The following is a 12,119-nucleotide window of genomic DNA, read 5'->3' on the forward strand; positions in this document are numbered from 1 at the left end:
TGGGGAACAGTGTCTCATGAGCAGCGTTCTCCCCTGCTTCCCCCAGCCCGTACCGCTCCCAGAAGGGGGTCCTGTAAGGCAACGGTCACCAGCTGCATCGCTTCCCAGCCCCCCTCAAGTCCTGGAAGCCAAGGGGGCTTGGCGTGGCTGAGCTGTGGCCGGGAGCGGGGGAGGGCTCCCGCAGGAGAAGCCACTTGGCCGCAGGCTCTTCTGGTGTAGGGGGAGCAGTCGGGGCGGAGGGCAGGGGAGTGCCGAAGGGGGATCTCAGTCTTTAGTGGTGAGCGCTTGGTCCGGCGCCTTCGCGGTGAGGAGGAAGGAACTAGACTGTGGGGAGGAGCGGAGAAGGTCTCTTCACCCTTCCCAGGGGTGGAGGGGGGTGATCAGACAGGTACAATGTGGAGGCCTAAGCTGTCGCCCTGCAGTTTCATGTGGTTTCCATGGTAACTAGTGGCGGTCATAGGCAGCGGCAGCAGTGGGAGGTGCGGAGCCCCGGGATGTGGCACTATAATAATAAGGGGAACCTGAAAGTTAACACAGGAGAAGAATGGACTGGTTGAAAGGACAAACAGTAAAAAAAAAAAAAAAAAAAAAAAAAAAACAACTGAAAAGGAAAGGAAGAAAGAAAAGGAACCAAAAGAACAAACTGGGGACTCAGCTCTTTATGGGATTAGGGAAAGCCAGCCAAGAGCCACCACTAGGTGCTACTATGGCCTCTGGCTCTGAAGCCCTGCATGGGAAGGAGATCCTTTTGCTCCTCCGGAACATCAGTAAGTTGCAGAGAGGGAAGCCTGTGAGCACTGCACTGCAAATCGCCACACCTGATCTGTGCCAAGGAAAGCGCCAGGGCCAGACGTTCTGAGCTTACCTGACAAAGTATAGCAGCTCACTTACAAAACCAGGAGGGGAGAAATGAAGCAAAATTACAGTGTTTTATTGCTTGGGATTTTGGTCACACTTGGCATGAAGGCTCTCTAGATGGTTATTGAATGTGTGTTAAATAGTGATTGATTATTAAGATCACGTTTACTGAGGTTTAACAACACTGGAATAAAATGTGCATCTATTATCCAGTTGTTAAACCTCAGTAAATACGTAGGTAATAATCACAGCTGATTTATTTTACATATAATAAATCTCTTCCTATTCCCTTGCAAAGAAATGTTGTGTTAGAAGATAGGGTCTTATGGGAGGTTTTTTCCCCTCTGGAAAAAAAAGTTACTCTTTCTGGGCATATTAGCGTCACTGGAAATGGATATATCCCTGCAAGAAAACTCTACTGGCTATTATAAACCTGGCGATGCAGCCTCTCACTCTGCACACTGTTCCACCAGGTCCAATAGGAAGAACTTCTACTGGGTTTCCAAGTCCTCAGGAACTGACTGTGGGTTTAGGTTGGGAGAAGAATGAAACGTCATCTGGATTTTTAATCAGACCTTGAATGGATGCTGACTGCAGCCTGAGAGAGTAGCAGAACCTGACTTTAACTTCTGATCTCATCTGGAATAAACTGTGGATGCAGGCCACGGAGAAGACAGAGCTGAACTGGAATTCTGAATGCTCTCATGCGAGAGGAATCGGCTTCAGAACAGATACAAAACACACGTGAGGTATATACGCATCTAGACACTGGACTGGAGAGTAAGGAAAAAGGCCTCTGACCTGGCTGAATACCCAAATACTTGAAAGCCCTCTTCAGAAGCAAACAAACAAAACCAAAAAAAGAAAAAAAAAGAAAGAAAACAAAACAAGGAGACAAACAGAAGGAGCGCGAGGCTGGGGGTGTGCTGTGGGAAAGAGGTACTCACTTAGTAATGCAGGGTTGCTGACCCGCCAGGCCTCGTTGTAGGTTGTGTACTGAGGGTGGCTGTAGGGGTTCCCTGAGAACTCGCTCCCTGGAAGAAAGCAAGGAAGGTGTGAAATGTTAATGCCGTTAAGAATGTAGATTTATGTCTGCTGTTCCATCGAGCCAGTGCTCATGTTGAATCCGTACGCCAGCAGGAGAACTACCTTCCTTGCCCAGCTGGGGCTGTGCCCTTCAGGGCACTGTAGTGTTTGTTCAGCGCAATGCTGCTTACCCATACAACCAAGAATCATAAGACTGACCTCTTCAGAATCAAGAAATTAGTTTAAAATATAGTCAATATTACAAATAAGTAATTAAACTGGTTTATTTTTTGTTGCCTTCTGACCTCTGATTCTCAGACTGCAGTAGAATTGCATACGCAAGCTTTTTCTGCAATTAACTACCCGCTTCCTTTTAAATAAGGTTCTCCAGTAATGACAGGTCAGCAGGCATAGAAGTGCGATGGGACAAGCTCACCATAAACTCACTGGAACCAGAAGTGCTGTTGATGGCAATATGAAGTGCTAGGTTTTGTTTGTAGTGTACTGATGGTGGTGATGGATTTGTGGAGAAGAGTACTGCTTGTTATTGGAAATGTCCTGCAAGTAGGATGGGCTTAAATATAAAACAATATGGAAAACGTATGAATCGCTCTTCGTTTCTTACTCTGTATGACGGTGTTAGTCAGGAAATTGATTCATATATGATGAACCCTACCTTGATACTTAGAGAGTTACAGAGAAAACTTGCTGAGTTCCATAGTTCCAGAAAATAATTTTCTAATGATTAACTGCTTTAGGTGCTCTTCTGAATCTGAAAGACAAACTGGGCTACAGCTCCCGTTGTCACATTCAGTAAAATGGGCCCAAACCAAAATACTTTGGTATTTTGTGATCTAATAAACCTCTGACCCAAGATTTGAATGCTGTAGAGCCCTCTCAAATACTCAGTTTTATTGTGCTTAAGCAGATGAGTCTTGTTTCCTAGAAGGCTGGGCAGGGCTAAGGGTATATATTTGGTAACTGAGGAGGTATGGTGCTGCGTTCAAAATAAATAGATCTCCCAAAATTTAAAAATATATGATTCTGTTAAGTAAAAACATGCCATTATCTGCTCATAGCTTCAATTTAATGCAGTACCAAGAGGCTGGGGACAATTAGTGCCACCTGAGAGGAATTATGCACTTAAAAGACAGTGGAAGAACTGCATGACTATTAGCTGCTGCTCTGCCCTGAGGTGGGGCTGGAGTTGTTACAGCAGCAGTGTTTGGAAAGCACCTGGGGCTCTTGCTGGATACCATGGAATGGGGAAAGAAGGCAATGCAAGGCGCACTTGGATGCCTGTGATACAATTACCAAAGAAAAGTCAATTAATTATAATGTAATCTCTGCAAATCTCTCCTCACTGGAGAGTTAAAGCCAAAACCACAGATTCTCAGGTGGTGGAAATAAAGTCAGGGGATTTGTACTGGTTTAAACTTGAGGAGAATCTGCCGAGCCAGGTTTTTTTAAAGACGCTCAGGGTAATAACAAAAGTAGTCAGTATGAAAACGTGTATGTATGAAAAACGGTCACTATCCAAAGGTATTTTAGTCACAGTAGGTTTTAGTTTCAGCATAAACCTCATTTTGTGTGACAGACCTTGCTAAGAACTGTTTTAATGATGATAACTCAGCATGTTTCCATATCTAGAAACATTCTGCTCTGCAAATCCTGACAGCTAACTGGGAAGGAATAGATGAAACCTGCTAAGGTGACCAAGATGCTGGGGGATGGGACACAAAGGCAAAAAGGAATGCATAGTCCAGATTTATCTCTATTGAAGTGACTTATCTGTGGGACATACTGGAATGAGTTTGCCCCCCAAAGAAGGAAAGTAACTACCCAGATGAGAATTTCTGCTTTGAAATGCTTCCTATAAACATCACTTCGCTGCTTGGAGAGAAGTAGTTCAGAGATTTAAGGCTTCTCTCTCACCCGCTTCTGAGTTGTCACCCTAAAGCCTTTATAGTGTTCTTAGAGCACGGGTTAAGTAGAGGAGAAAGAGCCCCAGCGACGGAGAGCTGGGGAGGAGGGAGGGCAGCCACTGGAAACTGTGTTTATTGACGAGGAGTGAAAGCATGCATGCAGCAGGATAATGAGCTTTTGAGCTCAACTGTGACCAAGAGGAACTGAGCTATCGCCTTCCCCGATCACTAATGAAACAAGTGTAATTTCCTCATCAACATTGGATTCTGTTTAACGACTCCCTGCTGTTGCCATCGCCAGCCCTCTCAGGCTCTGCGTTGCTCTGTGTAAACCGCAGTTCCCGTCAGTGGATGCTCCCTTCACCGCAACAGTTTGCAGAAACTTGATGGCCTTTCTGGGAAAGGGGAAGAATTGAGACGGGGATCAAAGGTGCTCTGTTACCTGTTCAGGAAACACCCCTCAGGTGCACAGGTTAAGTGTAGCATAATACCCGAGTCATCCTTCTTTGAGTGACTAACCCCAGCTTTTTCAAGTGTGTGCCCAGAGACTACTGGCTTTCATCCACATCTACAGCCTGGGACCTGAAGGTACAGGCAAGGGAAAACGCAGCATATATATCTTGCCACATCACTCACATAACCCTCGGAGATACCTGCACGCATGACCGACCATGTTACATGGATGTTCTGCTAGTGGAGACAAGCTCTTCTCTAGGCTGTACAAGTAGAAGTCTAGTGAAAGGTTGTCACGAATAGAGCAGAGCAGCTTTGGTTATAACTGGTCAAACAATCTTCTCAGAAACAGCTTTCCACTGGAAAGTGCTGTTTCATCGAAATGGAAATGTTTTGCATGAGCTTGTCAGCTTCAATGGAGTTTTGGCAAGGAAAGTTCCAAAATGATTGCAAATTGAAACAAAATATTATGTTTCAACTTTCTTGTTTTGTTTCATTTTGCCTTTCTCATCTCATTTAATTTCCTTTCAACTCTTTTATTATTTTAATATGTCTTGACATCTAGAACATGTTGATGTTATTGAAATGTTTCATCCTGATGTTTGCAAATTGAACTATTTCAAGACTCTGACTCCTCATCCCAGTGCAAGATGAAAACAAATGTCAAAAAATCAGGGTTTTGCATCGGTTGGAAATCCTGCTTTCTGACCAGATCTATTTTTAGCTCTGCACCTTATTTAGAGAAGACAGAACCTCTTTCTCGTATTCACTCACATGTGGACAGTAAGGTTTGTTTGCATGTCAGTATTCTTCAAAAAGATACTCCCTGAGTGGTTACCTTGCTGTCTCCTTGTTTCCAGTGTGGTTAAAGCACTGACCCCTGATCTTTCTTGTCCTGGGGGCATGTAACAAACCATTGCCAACATCGTATTTGTTTTCTCTGTTCAACCTGGACCCTTACAGAGGTTGCAAGAAAGCACAGAGGATCGATCTCGTGAGGCCTATATTCTGCACAATCTGTGCTCTGGGAACCTGTACTAACAGTATTTCTAGGTACCTGTATTTAAATCTTGGCACGTTTAGTCTTCTAATACAGAAACCATGAGGCATGAAGTGAGCCTAGCAGGTGGCAGGTTCAGAACAAATAAGGGAGGTAGTTTTCGCACAATATGTAGTTAAGCTACAAAATTTCTTGCCATAGGTTGCTACAGATGTTAAAGGCTTATATGGGTTCAAGAGACACTATTTAAGTTTGTGGAGGGGAAACCTATCGAGGGTGTTTAATGTTAAATAGAAAGATGCTAAGTCTGGTTTAGGAAGTCTTTGACTGCAACTTCTTGAAGGCAGGGAGATCTTTCGAGAAAGTACTGATACGTGCTTGCTCTACTCTCATACCCTTCCCCAGGCATTCACTTCTGGCCCCTGACAGAGAGTAGTGGCTGCAGAGAGCCGCAGTGTGACCCATTAAAGCCAAGCCTTATGTTCCTTCCCAGGAAGCCTCTTTATCTCCAGCTTGTTGGCTTCAGTCACATTAGAAAGCAGGGATGCAAGGGCTGCCAGGCTGGGTCTGACCAGTGGGGTATGACTGAAACAGCCAGAACCTGATGCTCTGTGGGAAAAGGCAGTAACTACAGCAGGATGCCCAAGTAGGCCACCAGAAAAAACTTCCTCTAATTGAATGTTGAGATCAGATTTAATGTAAAGGTACCTATTTGACTTGAATAATCTTTTTTTCTTTGAAGTGTAACTCAGCTTTTTTTTTTTTTTTTATCATCCTGTTCCTTTTCTTTTTGAGGGTAGTTGTGTGGTTTTGGGGACACTGCTGTCACATGGGTAAGTATCCTCCACATCAAGGAGCTGAAATACTGTGTTCTTGGATAAGTGACCCCTGTGATTAGTGGTCTTAAAATTTTTTATCCCAGGTTAGATGTCAGTATCATCCTTGTGATGGGGACATTAAACTTACATAGTGGTCACTGAACAATTGAGAAGCTGACAACAGTTAAGTTGAGAAGAGACTGGTTTTTAGAAGCACCTATTCAAAGAGGCAGCTATTTTGGTGTTATTAATCATTTCTATATGCCATGACCTTCTATAAGTTTTGACATATAAGTTGTCAACACTTCAGTGTTGACAACTGAGTCTACCTATTGTTAGAGTGGCAGGGATTAATTGATTTATATTGTCTTAGTGCTTCTCTGATTCTGAAGCCAAACCATCTCCCTGAAAAATTTAGCGTAGAAGGAGATGCCCTAAAATTTGCCAATTCTGCACCATCCCAGAAGTTCAGTAAGATGGTCAGCTATACCAAGGGAATAAAGTGGGGGTGAGGGGGCCAATCCACTGTCTCTTCCTGATCTGGAGGTCAGTCACATCATCATCACAGCATAGCCCAAGATTTTGTTGTGCCTTAGGATTGTAAGCAGTAGGGAGCTTGTTAGCTCGGGAACGTGACCACAGGTATTTTCCGATACTTCACGGTATATAAGCAGCAATTTGTCATTTAAACATGTTAAGACTTCGACCTGCAAACATTTCCTATCAGTGATATTTTCACTGTCCTTGCTGCAGTGTTTGTTTAGCTAGCTATTCTGAGATCTGGATGAGGGTTAAGTTAGGCTTTTAATTCATAAGCCCTGGCAAATCATATCGTAGTGATTTAAGAGTTTTCTGTCCTCAGTGTTCTGCTGCTTCAGTTCTGGAGTCATCCCTCCAGCAGCAGAGGTTGCAGAGAGGACTCTGTACCTGCTTATTAGCTGTCACAACTCACAACCCAGGTCAGTAACATAAACAGAAATCAGTGGCAGGTGAAGTTCTGAGCTACCGTGGTTGAGAAATGGAAATCATGCCTCTTCATTTATCTGCTGAGGATAACTGTCATCAGAGGAGTGGGGAATAGAGCCTGGGGAAATAAACTCTTCAATTGCCCTAGTCCTCTCTTCTTTCTAAACACTGGGAGAATCCGTTTGCCAAGAGAAGGTATTTCTCCAAAGGTGTTGGGTAGCAAAGAAACAGTTTGCCTTTGGATGTAGGATTAGGTAGACAGTTTCTTGGACTAGAGGCAGTATCTTAACAAACAGGAGGTGGGTAAGTAGTTGGTTGTTCCAAGTGAATAGTTAGTTTCTCCTGAAATGCTGTTAGTCATTTCTGAGTTCTTAGCCAGTTAAGGCTACAAACAGTAGGTCTCCAAAAACTTCAGGTATTAAATTGCCATTGATGATTTTCAGTTTGATGCCCTGAGTTTAGATAGAAGGTAAGTTGTTACCTTAAGTTAGTGGATAGCTGAATATCTTGAGCCACAAGCAGTACATAATAATCTGCACGGGTCATTGGAAAATAATTACATCAGTTAATGAATACTAAGGTTAATTAATTACCCATTAATTGCCACAGGTTATAGATAGCTAGTTGTCCATAGCAGCAGTGAATGAGTTACTAGGGGGAAAGAGATGCTACAGGAATGGTTGTTAGCTACATTGGTTATAGGCACCTGATGATTTCTTTATGTAAAGAATAGGCCTTAATAGCAGCAAAGCAACACCAAAGCCAACTGTGAAAGCTCTTATAATACTGTTCAAACATTAGTGAAGTCTGGAGGCTGACTTACCAGGAACCATTCCTGCAAGAGTTGAGGTTGGGTAGCTGCCTTGTCCAGTTGGGGGAACATGGGGTGGGTAGCCAGGCAAGGTGGTGCTTGCCATATCACGACCTGGAAAGGGAAAGGATCAGGGCAGGTGATCAACAGGGATAAGATCTTTCAATATTGATTTGGTATCACCTTCTGTCCCACTGTCACATGACTAGCAGCTTGATAGGCAAGTGCTGTGCAGCCTTCTCTTACATAAGTGCTGTCCATCCACTGAAAATTTTTGGGGAATATTGTGGCACTTTTGATCTCACACTGTAAGGATGGATGTTAGAACTTAGCTCTGTGAGGCTCAAAAGAATTTGGTTTGTAGATTTTGGATCTATTTTAGCTAAATCAAAATGGCCGTAAGCTGCACAGAGAATAGCAGCATAGTCATTGCCAGAGTAGCTGAGGTCCTGTCTATATGCAGTGGATGCAATTCCAAATCTGTGGTGATGTTGCTTTAGGGCATGATCAATGTGCAAGGCATTGGAAAGTGATCCAAGAGGTTTCTGTTTCTGTCTCTCTTCCCACCTGCCATTCACCTGCTCATGATTTTAGGCAAGTCACTTCACCTCTCTGTGCTTCTTTTTATGCTGCAAACTCTTTGGTGCAAGGGCACACTTTTAGTAAATTTGCACAGTGCTTAGCATGAGATCAATACTGGTTGGACTCCTTCCAGGTGCTGGTGTAATATATATAAGAATAGGATCATGTAATTTGAGTCCTACTTCATTTTTATTACAGGTACAAGTTTTTGTTAGTAATACTTAAAGTCGTGATATCATTTCTCCACCAAAGAAGTAGAGAGGGGTGTGGACTGGGTGGATGATGGTAGTTTATTTTTCATCTCTTAGGAAGTGCAGCTGGAGGCTTCTAGGTTGATGCCAGAGGCATTTCCTCATTTGGACTGGTTAGCCTGAAAATGGGCCAGCCAGAAGGGCATTTTGCTGTTAGTGCTTATTGGATTTAAATGAACTAAAATCATCTCAGAAGCTGCTGGGAGTTTCAAGCCAAAACAAAAACAAAAAATAAACTCAAAAAAAAAGACTCAATAAATTAAGATAATCTTTCTGCCACAGCTGCTGGGAGATTTACAGCTCAACCTCCAACGCTGCCTACTGAGATGTCAGCCTGTTCCAGCATCCACAGCCTTTCACATTCCCTAGGTGCAGTGTAGCTCACCAAGAACTTCGTGCCATTTTTTGTTCCTTTGTTAAACTTTGTTTCTCCTGTCTGTTCTAACTGGAGGGGTGGAGTCTGATTGACCTCCAGAAGTGACAGGTTAAGTATGGCCCATCAACACCACTGGAGTCACTGGAACTGTGCTGGGGGATGCCAGTGAAAGAACAGTAAGAGTTGGTTTAGCTCCACGAGTGGCAGAATGATAACTGATAAAGCAGGTTCTGAAACAAGCATGAACCTCGGCTGAGGAATCAGAAATAAATAACGGTTACACAGCAAAGCAAAAACTAATCAACATGGGAGCATTAACCTGAAGGGAGGAAGTTTCTCTGGGATGAGGTAGGCTAAACCAGTGTCACTGCTTTCATAGGTCTTGACTAAAGATTATTTAGGTGATTTGCTCAAGAAAAAAAGAAATGCAAGTCCATTCTTCCTCCCTGAAGAGGTTCCTGATTAGCGGCTGGTGTTCCTAGCTCACCTCCGCTTAGACAATGGCACAGAAACACCAGAGAACAGCTGAGCCATTTTCCAGCCACTCCCTAATATTGATAAAGATAAATATATAATACCCCAGGGATTTATATTCTCCATTCTTCTTCTCTTTTATCACTATCATTCCTTTAGTGATTTGTAGCTGTGTGTTAAGCTGCATGATTAACACCTACTAGATGTAGTTTTTTTTCCCCCTCACATTCTTTTAAGGCAATAAAGTTTTATGCTTAAAATTCATGTCCTTTTGGTTTCATATATTGACTAGACTGAGAAATAACAACAGGTGATGAGTGAGAAAACAGTGTCCCTGAAAAGTTAGAGAGAACATTATGTAGCAGCAGGCAAAATTAATTCATTTTGACACTTCTGTTCAAGTGGGAGTGCATACACACTCACTCTGCTACTTGATCTATGCACATACACCCCTGTGTTTTTATTCAGACAGAGGCTGATGTTCAATACTCAGGTGTGGAAAATTCATTGGGAAGTGATCATCTGTCAAAATCCCAATCTTGAAAAAGAGGATAACAAACAAGTACAGTATCAGCCATGTGACTAAGAGTCCCATAGAGAGACTCTTAAAATGCTGTTAGATACAAGCAGGCCCCTTACATCATCTCCTCTCATGAACAACAGGTAGACAAGATTATTAAATTCTTGTACTCCAGGTCTACAGCAAAGCTAGCACCTATCCTGCTCACACCATGCTTCCAACTCTAGCCATTCTCCCTTCTCCAAAAGCCTTCTGAGCGAAGAACAGCACCTTCATCACTGTGACATCATTTGAACTTTTAAACACTTTCTCCCACATCCAGTTCTCTGTAAGGGTCCTAAGGCAGATAGATACCTCTTCCGAAACACAGTGCCTTCTAGGCTAGAGGGTGGTCATATATGACTGCATCTGCAGGGAACTGGAGAGAGTCTGTCAGAAGACTCCTTGGCTTAGGAAGGGCCCAGAGCTCAGAGGCTCTTACTGGCTGCAGTGAGATTGGACCAAGAGAGTGTTACAAATACAAAGTCTTCTCTGCTGTTACTCACTTTCCTACAGAGAGGTTTAGAAATGCAAATCTCACCTGACAAAACAAAGGGAGGATGTTAGGTCAAAAGAGAAAAATAATATAGCAACATGAAGGTGGCAGAGGTAAGGTGTGTTTCCTGAGCATTAGGAACTGTGGTCTGCACTCAGACTTTGTTCTGAAAAAGCCCAGATTACATTCTTTGACAGTGGAGTTACAACAGCCTCAGTGGTCACCAAATGACGCCTACTATTTCATCCAAGCCACACGAGTTCCTGCAGTAGTCAGCTTGCACAGGAGTTTCCCTGAGTACCTACCTGAAACTTCCCTTTCCTCCCCTCCAGCCTGCTGCTCCTCAGTGCTGTCATCTTCTGCAACCTATTTCTTCACTTCTGTCCTTCCCTTAAAGGCCACCTACCTCAGGCCTCTATTCCTTTGGCTGTAAGACATTGTAGTGTCTCACCCACCCTTCCTGGTCTGGACATTCAGATGTGATGCCCTGATCCTTAACTACTTGGTCTGCTGCGTGAAGGCACCAGCTCACGCTGACGCTCCCAAACCAGGTGACTCAAATACTGCTCACAACACAGCTATAGCAGTGCTCACCAAACGCCCATGTATGTATCTAGCTTATTAGCTTGTACAGCCCATGCTGAATGCCCCTGCTAACCGTCCTAGAGCTGGCTAGGTTATTCAGGCTGCAGTCATCTACCCTGGGCTAGCACGCAGTACCCTTGCTGGGCCTGCAGCACTCGGGGATATTACGGCTATTGGAGCAACACAGGATTTTGCTGTATGAGAGTTTCTGTACTGAGCCCCAAACCCATCCATCTGGGACACCCAGTCAGTTCTAGATAGTTACAGCTTCTTTTGCCACTTTATTCTACAAAATGAAGGACAGGCATGAAATCTGTTTGTGACTCTCCACGGAGCTGAGAACACATGCTGCATACACAGAACTGGAACATGGTTGCTCTGGTTCCCACTTGCACTCAAAGAGCTTGCAGCATTTACTGGTCTCCCCATCAGACGAAACTGAACCCCTTGCCTGCAGCATCCCCGCTGAGTTGGTGGCCAAGGCCGGTTACCTGCTATCAGAGGCTGGCTGCTGGACTGCCCAAAGTGGGCACCATGATGAAGGAAGGCACTGTAGCAAGGCGTGGACGCATCGTCTGAAAGGGCCATGTGGAAGGGCTGAAGATCAGCCTGCCCAGAGCCGACCGGCGTGGTGGGGGTGAAAGGGGTGAGAGAGGCTCCATGAGGCTCTTGCTTTATACTGAGGGGAGAGGAGAGGTTTTCTGTGGTAGGGTAAGGGATGGACACAGACAGACAAAGGGAACAGGGGGAGGAAGAGGAGGGTGGGGAAGGGAGGAGAGGAAGAACAAAATGGGTAAATGAAAATGGAGTGGTTAAAATCTACAGGGAAATTAATTTTAAAACAAAAATAAAAATAAAAAGGTTAGGAGTAGATCAGAGGAGCCAGTGCTGAGACAACAGCAGTAAATGCACCCGGGGGCTAGGCTCTGGCTGCCGGAA

General features: G+C 44.0%; 1 protein-coding gene across 1 annotated transcript; it reads right to left on the bottom strand.

Annotated features, from left to right (window-relative positions):
* Positions 1-444: 444 nt before the first annotated feature.
* On the bottom strand, positions 445-11,881 carry LOC104509713 (paired box protein Pax-2-A-like; the record flags this gene model as incomplete). Its single annotated transcript, XM_010151749.1, has 4 exons — positions 445-521; positions 1,806-1,892; positions 7,870-7,971; positions 11,672-11,881. Coding segments are annotated over 4 exons (476 nt in total), but the record flags the coding sequence as incomplete, so codon positions are not given.
* Between the last annotated feature and the right edge of the window lie 238 nt (positions 11,882-12,119).

Source organism: Eurypyga helias, unplaced genomic scaffold (genome assembly GCF_000690775.1).
Source record: "Eurypyga helias isolate BGI_N326 unplaced genomic scaffold, ASM69077v1 scaffold6375, whole genome shotgun sequence".
Classification (NCBI taxonomy): domain Eukaryota; kingdom Metazoa; phylum Chordata; class Aves; order Eurypygiformes; family Eurypygidae; genus Eurypyga; species Eurypyga helias.